Below are 14,210 nucleotides of genomic sequence, written 5' to 3' on the forward strand. Positions count from 1 at the left end.
TAAGTCCCTAGTTAAGTCGACGATGTTGTATGGTTGTGTTCTTTATACTAATGCTTGTGACAGTACTGTGAAAACATTAGAAAATATTCAAAAGAAGTTTTATTACCTTTACATCTCATTATCTGGGCTAAACTTTAATTATAATGATTTTTTAATTAAAAACAATCTTGACCTTGTTACCACGTGTTTCATAAAAAATGACATAAAATTGTTAAATCGGATCATTCAAAATAAACTAGACTGTCCAGAAATTTTAGAAAAATTCTCTCTAAACTGTTCGAGTCGTACAACTAGAAAGAATAGTATTTTTTATGTAACTAAACTATGTAGCAAATCCACCAGTCGTATTATCAAAAATTATAATAGCTATGGAGCCCTCAACGATATATTTGATTCAAAGATAATCCAAAACAAAAACGTAAAATTGTAAACGTTTTTAGTTCTCATTGTCTCAGACATATGTAATATAATTTTTAAGACTCTGGCCTACATAGGCACCTTTTACTCTGTATCACCATTTTTATTTTATTTTTATCTGTGTATTAGGTTATCTTAAGTTTACATGTGTTACAACTTGTTGGTATTTTCTATACTGTTTTGTGGCACAATAAACCGTTATTCAATTCAATATATATATATATATATATATATATATATATATATATATATATATATATATATATATATATATATATATATATATATATATATATGAATATGTTTGGTTCTGCGATGAAACTCGGGATTTCGAATGAGTTTTATCGTACCAGCGTTGTCTATTCGAAGGGCAGGTATTTCAACTTTTTCAGCAATTCCAATCAAGGCTTTGATATCCTGAATCCATATGAGTCTTTGGCTGCTTCAGTGGCTGCCATCAGTTCAGATTCTGTCGTTGATAAAGCAACTGACTGCTGCTTTCGGCTGGACCACGTGACTGGTGTTGACGAGACAAAGGACACCTGAAGTTGACCTTCCGGTCTTTAGACAACCTCCATAATCCATATCGCCATAGGGTATCGTGGTGGAACTGTTATTACTGTTGAAAAACAGACCCAGAGTTGAAGTTCCTCGTAAATATCGGAATATACGTTTAACCGCATTCCAATCTGCAACGCTAGGTGATGCCATGGCTTGCGATGCTTGGTTAACAGAATACTCAATATCAGGTCTCGTTCCTGAAGCTGCATATCGTAGGCTCCCAATAGCTGATGCGTATTGAGATGTCGTCTGGAAAGGTTCTTGGCCTTCGATACTGGTGTTGAAGAAACCCGCCTAATTTATTTTGTTTTTTAATTGTAAGTTTTCAGGTTCGCGCTCTTGGGGAGAGACTTATTTCTTCTTACTACCACACCGACTGAAAAATGTAGTAGCTAACTTATTTTATTTTTAAAGATGAGACTGTTTGCTCGGAACACTTATTTTATTTTATGGAGTTTCTTGGGGTCCTTTCTTAGCGGAGCCCAAGTAGCAACTGCCCAGTGAACCTCCAACTTTCCTCTCTTCAAAATACAAATTTCGCAAGGTAGTGAAAGGGTTCGACCAATCACTGCCCTGATAGCTAAATTTTCCATTTACAACGTTTATAGAGGAAACGCTAGCTACGGACAGTCCGGCGAGGATATGAGTCAGGTCAAAGGAATGTGGACGGTTGAAACCCGGCCGAAAAGATAATCCTTTTTCTCCGACTGTCCGTCGCCAGCGTTTTCTCCTTACAATAGAGTAAATTTTAAATTACAACGGTTTTTAATACCAAAAGTCTATCTTGTTTTTAAAGTTTGGTTCACTGTTAAGTTTGATGTATTTTGGAAATTTTACATTTAAATTTACATGTGATGGTATTTTAATTTTACATTTTTAACGTTTAGTTTTAATTTACATGCTCAATTTTTATTTTACATTTATTTTTATTATACATAACATATTAAAAAAAAGAATTTGAAATGTGAGTTTTCACACTCCCCGCGAAAATACGTAGTATTTTCCGAGAAAATTAAAAAAAAAACTTTAAACATTTTCATTATTACAAAATCTATTAATCTCTAACGCGTAGAGGTGTTGCACTGGACGCCTTATTCTGGTATTTTTTCCTAATTTTATTAAGCAAGATCTTATTTCCCCATCTCGTCCCTCATTTACCTCTTCAATAACTCCTAGTTTCCACATATGTTTTGGAATTTTCTCCTCGTGGACGATCATAACATCACCCACACGAATTTTTTGGTTTTGTTTAGCTAATTGTACGTGATGGGCCGTTTTTAATTCTAAAATATACTCTTGCCTCCATCTTTGCCATAATCTTTGCATTAAGGTTTCCCTATACCGTACCCTCCTAGCGAATTCGGTTTGCGTTTTGGGAAGCTTCGCGATATTTAACTTTTGGGGCGGGAGACTGGTTAATCTTCTACCTGTTAAGAAGTGAGCGGGTGATAATGGCTCGGGCTCTTGGTGATCGTTGTAGAGATACGTGATGGGTCTGGAGTTTATTACCGCTTCGGTTTCAAGGAGGACCGTTTCCATTTCTTGATATGATAGTGAAGCCTTTCCTAGAATTTTTCTTAAGATGTTTTTTGTAGTTTTGACCATTCTTTCGTAATATCCGCCTGCCCACGGCGCCTTTTCTACAATGAATTTCCACCTTATTCCTTTATTTCCAAAAAATTGGCTCACTTGTTTGTCGTTGATATTTTCCCACATGGAGTTTAAGTCTTGTTTCGCTCTTTTAAAAGTTTTTGCATTGTCCGAATACACGACTGAGGGGCACCCCCGCCGCGCAATCAGACGTCGAAATGCCATTAGGAATTCGTAGGTCGTCAGCGATGGAACCAGTTCCAAATGACACGCTCTCGTTACGTTGCAGGTAAACAAACAAACGTAGGCCTTTACCTCTTCTTTTCCCATTTTAACTAACAAGGGACCGGCGAAATCCACTCCTACGGCAGTGAACGCGTCGGCTTCCGTAATTCTATCTTTTGGAAGCAGCCCAGTAGGGGCTTCGTGGGGCTTGGCGTTGTGTCTTTTGCAGCGATGACAATACCTCACTATATTTCGAGCCAACTGCCTCCCCGCAGTTATCCAATATCTTTCGCGTGACTGGCTCGCGGTAGCCTGAATTCCGCAATGTTTCATTTCTTCGTGACTTCTCGTCATTAAATGTCTGGCTAATTCCTGATTTCTATTGATTATGATTGGGTGTTTACGCTCGTAACTAAAACAACCTTCATCTAATCTGCCGCCTAGACATAAGACTCCTTCTTCGTTCAATTTTGGCTTTAAAGTAGCTATGCTTGAATCTTTCGGTAGAGCTTTCTCTTCTTGTAGCGCTTTCATTTCTTTTCCGTAATCTTCAAGTTGGATGTCTTTAATTAATCTTGTTTCAGCGTGGTTCATTTCATCCGCGCTGATTTCTCCCTTCTCCATTTTCTTCGTTTTGGCCTTGCCCGCGACACGATAGAGATATGATATTACCCTTAATGCCTGATTAAAGCTGCTATATCTTTTTAAATCCACGACTCTTTGTATGCCGATAGAGTCCTTTACTTGAACCGTCAAAACAGACTTTCTTTTTTCGCGCTGAACTTCGTCGAGTTCGGCTATTTCATTTTCGCTTATTTTCTCGCGAGGCCATTGTTCCCTTCCTTCGGCCAACCAGGGGGGTCCGTGGAACCATAGGTGATCCTCTTGTATTTGTTTGGCCTTGGCTCCGCGCGAAGGAATATCAGCGGGATTTTGCGAGCCCGGGCAGTGCGACCAGTTTTCGGGGTCTACCAGCTTGTTTATCTCCACGGCGCGATTTTGGACGAAAGGCTTGTTTTCCTTTGGGGGTTTATTAATCCAGTATATCGCTATTTTCGAATCTGACCACATCTTGATCGCCAGATTCTCCCTTTTGAATATTTGTTTTATGTTCGCGACTAACCTAGCGCCTAGGAGGCAACCCATCAGCTCCAACCTTGGCAGCGAAAGCTCCTTGGTTGGACACACCCTCGTTTTTGACGCAACGAAAGCGATTCTAGTTTCATCATGGTCGGTGACGTATCGTAAATATACTACTGCGGAGTATGCCTTTATACTCGCGTCTGTAAAACAGTGTAGCTCCTTTTCAATTACTCCTTCCGACTGACGATTTTGGTAAATGCATCTCGGTATTTTTATTTCTTTGATGTCACCCATCTCTTCGCACCAGGAGCTGAACTCTTTACTAACTTCTTCCGGAAGACTGTCATCCCACGCGAGTATTTTCTTTTGTTTTTTCAAATCTTCTTGACATTTCCAAAGTTTCTGGAACATTATTTTCGCCCTGATGGTATATGGTGTGAGAATTCCTACAGGGTCGAAAATTTGCGCGAGAGTGCTTAAGAGAAATCTTTTCGTTTTTTGATTAGCTTCTACAACGGTTAGTAGTTTTGAAAAATCTACGGATAATTCATCCGTTTCCGGATTCCAGATTAGGCCTAAAACCTTTTGTTTTACAGGTTTGGCTTCTCCATCGAACTTGTCAATCGTGCCTTTTCTCGCGGTCGTTTCCGCCCATAATCTTCTTAAATCCGATGAATTTGTTTGCCATTTGCGTAGGTGCATTTTCGCTTCCCTGATTATTTTAGAGCAATTTTCTGACAGCTCGTACGCTCCTTGAACGTCTTCTTCACCTCCCAGCAGATCGTCTACGTAGAGCTGCTCGTTTAATACTTCGTAGGTTTGTGGGTAGCTTGTTTTGTATTTTTCTAAATGAGTTTTTATTGTGGCCGCTAATAAGCATGGCGATGATTTTACTCCAAACGGTATTCTAGCCATTCTTAAAACTTGATGCGTATTTTCACAAATTTTGCCGTCCTTATCTTCTATTGTCCACAGGAACCGCGTTGAATCTCTGTCTTCTGGCTCCAAAGCCACCTGTAAGAAGGCTTTCTCTATGTCAGCAGTCACCGCTACTCGATGCCCTCGAAATTTTAGGAGCAAGGTCAGCAGGTGCGGATTAAGATTTGGGCCGTTCGACAGGCAATCGTTTAGAGAAGGGCAACCCTTGACATTCGATGAAGCGTCAAAAACTACTCTTAACTTTGTAGTGGAGCTCGATTGCCTGACCACCGCTTGATGCGGGATGTAATAAGTTCCCTGTGGCGCTAATTCGGGACGCTCGACCCTTTCTACTATTCCTTCGGAGAGTTGACCTTCAATCACCGCTTTGTACTCTTCATAGAGTTGCGGTTCCCTTTTGAATCTTCGTACTAGCCCGTCCATTTTTTTCTTCGCTACTGTCAAGTTATCTGGAAGTTTACTTTTATCCGTGATCCACGGGAAGTTAACGCTGTATCTTCCGTTGGCTATCTTTATTTCGCTTTTAAATTTCTTCATAAAATCGTCCGCTGTGGGATCAGTTCGCGCCTCCTCGTGGATGCCCATTCCTTCTAGGCTCCAGAATGACTCCAAGGCCTTTGATATTGTCAAGCTATCTACGCTTACTCGCAATACGCTAACGGCGTACGTACCGACGGCTATCTCTCCGATCCGTGCCGGTCCTTGCACGGCCCAGCCTAGGGTCGTTTCTACGGCGACTAAAGACTTTGAAAGCCGCTCTGTTTTGCCCGTGGCGAATTCCCAATAACTATCGCCTCCTATCAAAATTCCTACGCTCAGATCCTCAGAGTGTCCTGAAACTGATTTGTCGGCTATTTGGAACCCTCTGCCTTCCATTAATCTTTCAATATATTTGCATCGTGACATGGTTACTGCCTCGCAGACGTAAGGAACTTCGACGGCTGTGATTTCTATCTTTTCGCTCGGGTTTGAAGCGTTTTCTAGGCTTATTTTCACTCATCTTCTGACAGCTTCGATCGGAGTTTGATTCCCAAAGTTTGTTATTTCGACTGGACAGATTCCTACTACCGGCAAATTTAATCTTTGCGATATATCTTCCTTTACGAAGCTAGCTTGGCTTCCCGGATCTAACAGACATCTTATTTCTTCCCCCTTACCGCTGTTGGGGTTTCTGGCTAATGCTCTGGCAGTCTGTAGCAGAACTGTTTGGCCGCAGGTTACTAGATTGTTTCCCACCTTTACTTTTTCGTCTTTCGCGACTTCTTGTTTTTCCTTGTTAATTTCTTTTGATTTGATTTTTGCCTTATTAGCCTCATTTTCTGGACATAATGCGATATTACGCTTCCTAGTACATATTTTACATAAATAATAGGGTGATGGACAGTCCTTTACGTCGTGTCCGAAGCGCGTGCAAATAAAGCACCGGTTCGCGTCATTTACCATGCGCTTCTTATCTTCTAAGCTGAAATTCCTACAATTGAACGTTGGGTGCGACGTTTCTTTGCAAAAGATGCAAAAAATATTTTTAACTCTAGCGTTGGCGGCGAAAACAGACGCGCTGGGATTAAGTCTACTAGGCATATTCGAACCAGACCTTGATCTAACGTCCATCGTGGGGGCCTTATGAAATGGCTTCTGTTTTTCCCGCGAAGGCTCACTTTCTTTAACAGATTTTTGGGGGCCCATAAAATCACACGCTTCTCTGTATTCTAATTCCTTTCGTAGAAACTCAATAAACGAGTCTATATTCAAGTCTCCCGCTAACCCTCTTTGTTTTGTATATTCTAAGCGAATATCTTTCGGGAGGCATTCTTCTAATTTAAGGCAAAGAAACACCCCATTTTTTGCGGTATCATACCCTAACGATTTTAAACTACGAATGTTAGTTTGGCATTCGTCGTGAAATTTTCTTAACGCAACCAAATAACTGCATGAGCTAGAAATTGGGCTTAACATATGTAATTGGCGCAAATGATCTTTCGCGATCATATCATCCCTATCGAATCTTAATTTTAACATTCTAACGGCTGCGTCATAATTGGCATCAGAAGGATGCAAACCGGAAATTTCTCGAAGAGCTTCACCTTCTAAATATGATTTTAAGTAAAAAAACAATTGAGTCTTACTTAACCCTTTTTTCGATGCAACCATGGTTTCAAATTGGCTCCAAAAACCCTTAAATTGGGTGCGGTCACCACTAAACTTTGATATCACGAGAGTTGGTAATTTGGATTCACAGTTCACCGCGCTAATTAAGTTCAAAACATCACTGTTCGATGTCCCGGAAGAACTCGTGTTGCTGCGGGCGTCGTCGGGGATGACTCCGGCGTCTCGAAGTTTCCTCTTCGCCTTTGCTCTCGCGACGAGAATTTCTTGGTTATATTTCTCCACCATTTCGCACTCCTTCGACAGTTCGATGTCATCTCCGGTCATCAGGTCGTAGATTTGGGTGTCCAGCTTCAATAACATCGCTTCTTTTAGTTCGATGATGGTAAGTTGATCTTCCACCTCTTCGATATTCAAATCGGCCGGTATGGCATTCAGCAATGATGTCAGGGTATTAACAGCGTAGGTTGTATTCGCCCTGACTGGCGTTCTCAGCGCCTTCAGCTTCTTTATTTCGTTTCCTCGAGTGGCTTCGTCAGCCATGATTCGCTTTGTTTCTCGGTTATTCTTTCGTTTAAATTCTTATTTCGCGACTTGATAATTAACTGTTCTTAATTACCGTTAATTGATTCCCGGGTTTCGGCACCATGAAGAAACCCGCCTAATTTATTTTGTTTTTTAATTGTAAGTTTTCAGGTTCGCGCTCTTGGGGAGAGACTTATTTCTTCTTACTACCACACCGACTGAAAAATGTAGTAGCTAACTTATTTTATTTTTAAAGATGAGACTGTTTGCTCGGAACACTTATTTTATTTTATGGAGTTTCTTGGGGTCCTTTCTTAGCGGAGCCCAAGTAGCAACTGCCCAGTGAACCTCCAACTTTCCTCTCTTCAAAATACAAATTTCGCAAGGTAGTGAAAGGGTTCGACCAATCACTGCCCTGATAGCTAAATTTTCCATTTACAACGTTTATAGAGGAAACGCTAGCTACGGACAGTCCGGCGAGGATATGAGTCAGGTCAAAGGAATGTGGACGGTTGAAACCCGGCCGAAAAGATAATCCTTTTTCTCCGACTGTCCGTCGCCAGCGTTTTCTCCTTACAATAGAGTAAATTTTAAATTACAACGGTTTTTAATACCAAAAGTCTATCTTGTTTTTAAAGTTTGGTTCACTGTTAAGTTTGATGTATTTTGGAAATTTTACATTTAAATTTACATGTGATGGTATTTTAATTTTACATTTTTAACGTTTAGTTTTAATTTACATGCTCAATTTTTATTTTACATTTATTTTTATTATACATAACATATTAAAAAAAAGAATTTGAAATGTGAGTTTTCACAGGTGTCTTGTTTAATTGCAGGCGTAGTAACAGGTTTGCAATGAGTCATGGTGAACCTTTCAAGAACTTTCTCCAGGTAGGCGCTTTGGTGCAAGAAGATTGAACCATCTTTCGTAAACTCGATCTTGAGTCCAAGATATGTTGACGCAGGGCCCGATGTGATTTCGAACTTCTCACCAAGTTGACGTAAAAACTCATCTACGGCTTCGATGGTATTTCCAGCTATGAGTCCATCATCTACGTAGAGTACAAGGGTCAGGTATACATCGCCTTCGGAATAGACGTAGAGGCAATGATCGCTTTCAGAACGTCTGAAACCGAAGTCTCGCAATACTCTGTCAACCCGTTCATTCCAGCAACGTGGAGACTGTTTTAAGCCATACAGGCTTTTACGTAGGCGCCACATTTGACCACTTCCGTCATCGAAGCCTTCAGGTTGCTGCATATAGATGTCTTCTGTTAAGTTTCCATAAATGAAAGCTGTCTTTACGTCAAACTGCCGTAGGTGGAGCCGTTTCTGGGCGACGACATTAGGGAATAATCGGACTGTCTCAAACCGCGCAACAGGAGCGAAAGTCTCGTCGTAATCAATTCCTTCAACCTGCGAAAAACCTTTCGCTACAAGCCGAGCTTTATACTTCGTGGTGGTTCCATCTTCTCTGGTCTTGATACGAAATACCCATCGATTTCCCACGACTTTTATAACCACGTGACGGATCAACGACCTCATAGACTCCGTGCTTTTTCATGGATGCCAATTCTTCTGCCATCGCCAGAAGTTAAACGTGCTACCTTCGCAGACTGTGGTAACACGTTGCAAGCCAAGAATACTTTATCAGAAGAAAATAGGGGGAAGTACGCTTCTAGTCAGCTTTGGAAAGGCGTCACTTTTCACGAATTTTCGCGCCAAAACGGTTTGGCGGGAAATCGCGGATGAATACATCGTTTAAAAAGTCAATTTTTCTTAAATAGAACAATTGTAACATAATGTCCTTCTCATTCTCTGCTAATTGAGCTAAGGCGTATTTGCTTTCGTCGTTTATAGCCGAGTTGAATCAAAACAAAAGTGGAACTACTTTTTCAGTTTGGTTTATTATGCGTAAAAAGGCATTTTCGTGGGTCACACGACGACTTCTATGGCTCAAAGCTACAGATACGTACTTCCCCTATTTTCTTCTGACTTTATTTATCGGAAGACAAGCATTACAAGGCTGTGTCTTCTTAAGGGTTGAGCGATCTCTAAGAACAGGACCATCCGTTGTGGTGAGCGGTTTGACTGGTCTGTTTCTCACATCATCCCGTGATTTGATCGGTCTGGTTTCCAAGTCATCTCGAGGTTTCACGGGTGTGGTCACGTCGTCAATTACATCAACTAGTGTGGAATCTGCGTCTCCGCTGTCCGATTCTTCAGATAACAGCTCGCCCCAACTGAACTCGTCTTCTGGTACTGGAATGGTAGTATCCAACACGCATTTCTCCGGACTGAATCTCACATCTCGAGATCGCAGAACATCATCCAGCTCTGGTACATAGACTCTGTAGCCATCAGCATTGTCTTCGTAACCCACAAGAAAACGCTTGTACGCTTTCTTTGACAGCTTTTTCCGTTTGTTTTTTTGGAATGTGGACAAAGCATTCGGTACCAAACACCCGGAAGTGTTTAATGGAAGGATTAGCTTTCCCGGGCCACAGTTCGTATGGGGTCCTATCCGGAGTGCGTGTCGGCGCTGTACGATTGAGGACGTGCGTCGTTGTGTTCACGGCTTCAGCCCAGAGTTTAAGAGGCAACCCAGGTTTTGAAAGAAGCATCGCTCGAACAGATTCCATTATCGTACGGTTTTCCCTCTCAGCAACACCATTTTTCCCAGGAGCATACGGCATTGAAGTGCGATGTTTGAGACCAACTTCAGTTGTCGTGATGCGACGGAACTCTTCGTTGACGTACTCGGTATCATTGTCCGTGACCAGTTCCCGGACGGTATGATCGTGATTCTTGCACAGAGCAAGGAACTCTTTGAAACGGTCAACCACCTCAGACTTCTTTGTCAGGAAATAAACGACTAGAATGCCGGAATATTCATCCTTGAAGAGGAGATAAAATTTCTTCCCTTGCATCGACGGTGTCGGTGACGGTCCCCAGAGATCAGAGTGGATACGTTCACCAGGTTTTTCAGCCTTGTCCAGACGGGTTCCAAAACTATGTCGAGTGATCTTGCCGTACATACATCCTTCGCATTGTCTATTCGGCTCTTGCTCAATAACGTGATAGCCAAGCCTCTTCAGTGTCTCGGCTACATGGCGTTTATCTTGATGACCTAGGCGCTCATGCCAAACTTTAAGATCTGCGTTTAGGTTATTTTTGACATCAGATGCAAGATGAACGAAGTCTGATGGTTGATCAGCCGTAACATCCAAACGATATAGGCTTTCTACTTTCCCAGGTAAACGAAGCTTGAGTTTGTTCTTCTTTTTTTCGTATAGACCACATGAAGTCGCTGAAGCTTTGAATTTGAGATTTTTGTTACGTAATATGGCTTTCTTCAATGAAAAAACGTTGCAGGCGAAACCATGTATATACCAGACATAATGGATGCCGTCGTCGTGAACCGTCTTCCCGAAGATAAATCTTACTCGAATATCACCTTCCCCCTCAGCGGACATCTCAGCTTTGTTTCCAACCTGGAGTGCTTCCGGTGTCTCAAATCTACGGAACCGAATAAACTTCGTGGCATCATTCGTTATATGTTGCGTTACTCCTGAATCAAAATACCAAACGTCCTTTGCCGCCGTTCGAGCAACCAGGCCATTTGCAGCAAATAGACATCCGCTTTTACCTCCTCTGCCAGTACCTCCATCGTTGCTTGTTCTTCGATGGTTTCCTTGGTTCTGGGCAGTTCTTCGCATAATGGCCGTGTTTATTGCAATTATAGCATTTTGGTCGAGATTTGCGTCTTGAGGTTCGTCCTTCAGAGTTGTTTGAACCTTGTGCTCCGGCTCGACGTGCTAAGAGTCCTGACGATTCTTCGAAACTGTTCATGTCTCGAGTAGATCGGCCAATCAGTAAACGTTCCAATTCTGCCACGGTCTGTTTCTCCTCTGCTAGCGTGTCTCACAGCATGCTGAATTCTTGATATTCATCTTGGGGTAACGACTCGAAAATGCAAGCGATGAGAATGCACTCATCAAACGATATTTTCTTTTCCTTGTTGGTGGCCGTCAGAATGTCAGCCCACAAGGAACGCATCTGTGCTAGATGGGTGGACATATCGATGTCTGTTGATTTTGTTGTTCTCATGATCTGCGCTAGCAGCTTCCGGAGGCGGTTCGACGATTTCTGCTCGTAGATCTCGAGCAGCTAGTTCCATATTTCACTTGGAGTATCGCAGTTGGTCGTTATATTCTGAACCTTGGTGGACAGAGTAGACCAAATAATGCTTCGGGCGGTACTGAAAGCAACTTGGTACTTCTTCCTCTGAACTGAATATTCAAGTGTTTCAGCGGATGTTGGAGATACAGTCAGCGTTGGTTCAGTCCATTCACCAATAACGATTTCAAAGACATCCTTCATAACTAGAATATCAGTGACTTGTCGCTTCCAGCTCCTCCAGTTTTCTGGTCCAGACAACTTGTCGACGTCCTGACGAGATAGACTGTAAATCATTGTTACCAGGAAAACAGGATACTGAGGACTGGATATAGGACTTGGAGTTTAAGATGGTCATCCCAGAAGAGTTGGCGCAGTGGAAGCGTGCTGGGCCCATAACCTGTTGCAATTTTGTAGCGGAGCTCTCTTGCATAGATAGAATGATCAAACTCAAGTCATAATAAATAAAAGTTTATTATAGCGACATTAGTTAAAAGAACATATTTACAAAATGAGACCTGGTTATGAACTAGAACTAAGCTGATACTCACACACTACATAATAATGTTGTGAGTATTTATACTAAAATTAAATAATAATAACGTTATCGGTAGTATAAACAAACGTAATGGAGATATATATATAAAACAATATCTCCGAAGGTTAACCGCGTATAAAAAATTGAAATCGTAATTTTTCTTCAACAGGTTCCTACTGAGATAATTCTCCCATCTTGTTCCTTATACATCTTAAACTACGGAATGTTAGTTCTCTATAGGTTACAGCAGCATATTACTTGGATTCATCCAAATAGGTTTCCAATTCTAAAACCAATAGGAATAAACAGTCCAAATTCCCAGTTGGTTCCTAATAAGTTCCCAATAACATATTTCCTATTGGACTCCTACTGTTTTTTTCTTGAGGGATAGACTTTTCTCGGGGGAACTAATTAGCCCAATGTATTTTCAAATTCAATCTTTCAATTCATTCAAGTAATAATAATAATAATCATCTGGCCTAATACCCAAGGTCCAAGTCATCTACCGACTTTAAATGCCGGAACTAAAGTTAAATTTACCGAATCTATGGAAATCTTTACAACGGAAAATGAAAAAAATTAGGGAAATTTTAGGTGTGCTGATTTTTAAAGGGAGGAAGTCATGACAAATATCACGAATCATGATCTTTTATAAAAAATCCTGCTGGTAGTGGGGCGGTTCGGGAGCTGCTGCAGAAAAACGTGACCTTGGAACAAGAAAGAGATTAGGCCAGATAATTTTCATCACCATAAAAATCGGATAACAAACAAGAACGATTTTTGAAATTTTGTCGCGTGGTCTGATTAGAACTTTTAAAGAACCCTACCTTTGGCCCATGCCGTACTGGTGAACTAACACTCTATTTCGCCTAAGATTAAATAAATGGCCGACTTTATCTCGACGCTAACGCGGCTTTTTTTGACATCTTTAAAGCGACTTATGTTTAATTAAAGTTGAACAATGGCTCAAAATTGCGTAATTAAATCTTGTAAGAGTAAATACACAAAAGAAAACATATCTTTTCACAGGTTAGTGTTCGAAATAGTTTTCTTTTTACCATAACTTCCAATCGCTAAGAACGCACAAGAAAACGCATTTCTTTCAAATCATGGAAAGCTAGTTTTTTTTAAATGAAGAATGGTTCAAAATTGCGTAAATAAATATTTAAGGTGTAATTACTCAAACAAAAACGTATCTTTTCACAGGTTACTGTTAGAAATAGTTTTACTTGCAATGGTTATGGGGGAAACCCGTGCACAGTAATGGTTTATTACGTATATCTACGTTAGTATTGTATTTACGGCTATAAACCTAATTACGAACATTAGGGCCCGGCTATTTCCTACAAAAAATGTTCTATAAACATTTTACATACGAGCAATCGTTGTGTCGTATTCGCGGTTTTAACGTTGTACCCGAAACGCGTCTTACAATTTTGCGCCTCAAAGGGGCTCCAAAGTTCGGTGGCAAAAAAAAAGAAGAAAATTGAGCATATTTTTCCTTCCCCCCAACCCCTCACTCGGCCTTGGCAGAGGCGGGCAGAGTCAATCGTAAATTCCGCACTTTACAGACTTTACACACATTTTGCCACCGAACTTTGGAGCCCCTTTAATTCGTTGACTAAAAGGGGCTCCACACAAGACCAGTATCAATGCTTTGAAAAGAAAACACGACACCGATGAGACTGTTCGACATGTAGAACGCGAGCTAATCAAACTTATAATAAATTATATTTAATACTTTAAATTAGTATATACATTGTGTAAATGTAGACCTCAGAGCCAGCAAAAATATACTTCGTTAATAACTTTAGCAAAGACAGTCTCTCTAAACAAAAGTACATCTAATTTTAACAGAAGCAAACTGAAAACCTACTATAAACTAAGTATTATAAATAGTTAGGCCTATGCGACCAATGTAAAATTCCTAAACAAACAGCGAAGAAAAATTGAACTTTTGGATACAAGCAAAATTGACATGAGCTAGCTAGGTAAAATATAATTGCATAACATTAGCTTACAAGAGTGACAGAATCAGATAGCA

At 40.7% G+C, this 14,210-nt stretch overlaps 2 protein-coding genes across 2 annotated transcripts; both read right to left on the reverse strand.

Moving 5' to 3' along the window:
- Positions 1-879: 879 nt before the first annotated feature.
- LOC149957306 (uncharacterized) lies at positions 880-5,721 on the reverse strand. Its single transcript, XM_090166961.1, has 2 exons — positions 2,137-5,721; positions 880-1,272 (listed from the first exon to the last, which is right to left on the reverse strand). Exons 1-2 carry the CDS (start codon positions 5,719-5,721, stop codon positions 880-882), a joined length of 3,978 nt encoding a protein of 1,325 aa, XP_090023087.1.
- A 90-nt stretch (positions 5,722-5,811) lies between these two features.
- On the reverse strand, positions 5,812-7,464 carry LOC149957307 (uncharacterized). The gene has a single exon (XM_090166962.1). It carries the CDS (start codon positions 7,462-7,464, stop codon positions 5,812-5,814), a length of 1,653 nt encoding a protein of 550 aa, XP_090023088.1.
- Between the last annotated feature and the right edge of the window lie 6,746 nt (positions 7,465-14,210).

The sequence above is a fragment of the Leiobunum rupestre genome, chromosome 2 (genome assembly GCF_980474605.1).
Source record: "Leiobunum rupestre chromosome 2, qqLeiRupe1.1.hap1, whole genome shotgun sequence".
NCBI classification, from domain to species: Eukaryota; Metazoa; Arthropoda; class Arachnida; order Opiliones; family Sclerosomatidae; genus Leiobunum; species Leiobunum rupestre.

Bases quoted from the DNA above. Each gene is read 5' to 3' on its own strand.
- LOC149957306 (XM_090166961.1), bottom strand. From the start codon at position 5,721: ATGTCACGATGCAAATATATTGAAAGATTAATGGAAGGCAGAGGGTTC. The intron at 1,273-2,136 runs GTAAATGAGGGA...AAAATAAATTAG, and splicing joins AACTAGGAGTTATTGAAGAG to GCGGGTTTCTTCAACACCAG.
- LOC149957307 (XM_090166962.1), bottom strand. From the start codon at position 7,464: ATGGCTGACGAAGCCACTCGAGGAAACGAAATAAAGAAGCTGAAGGCG.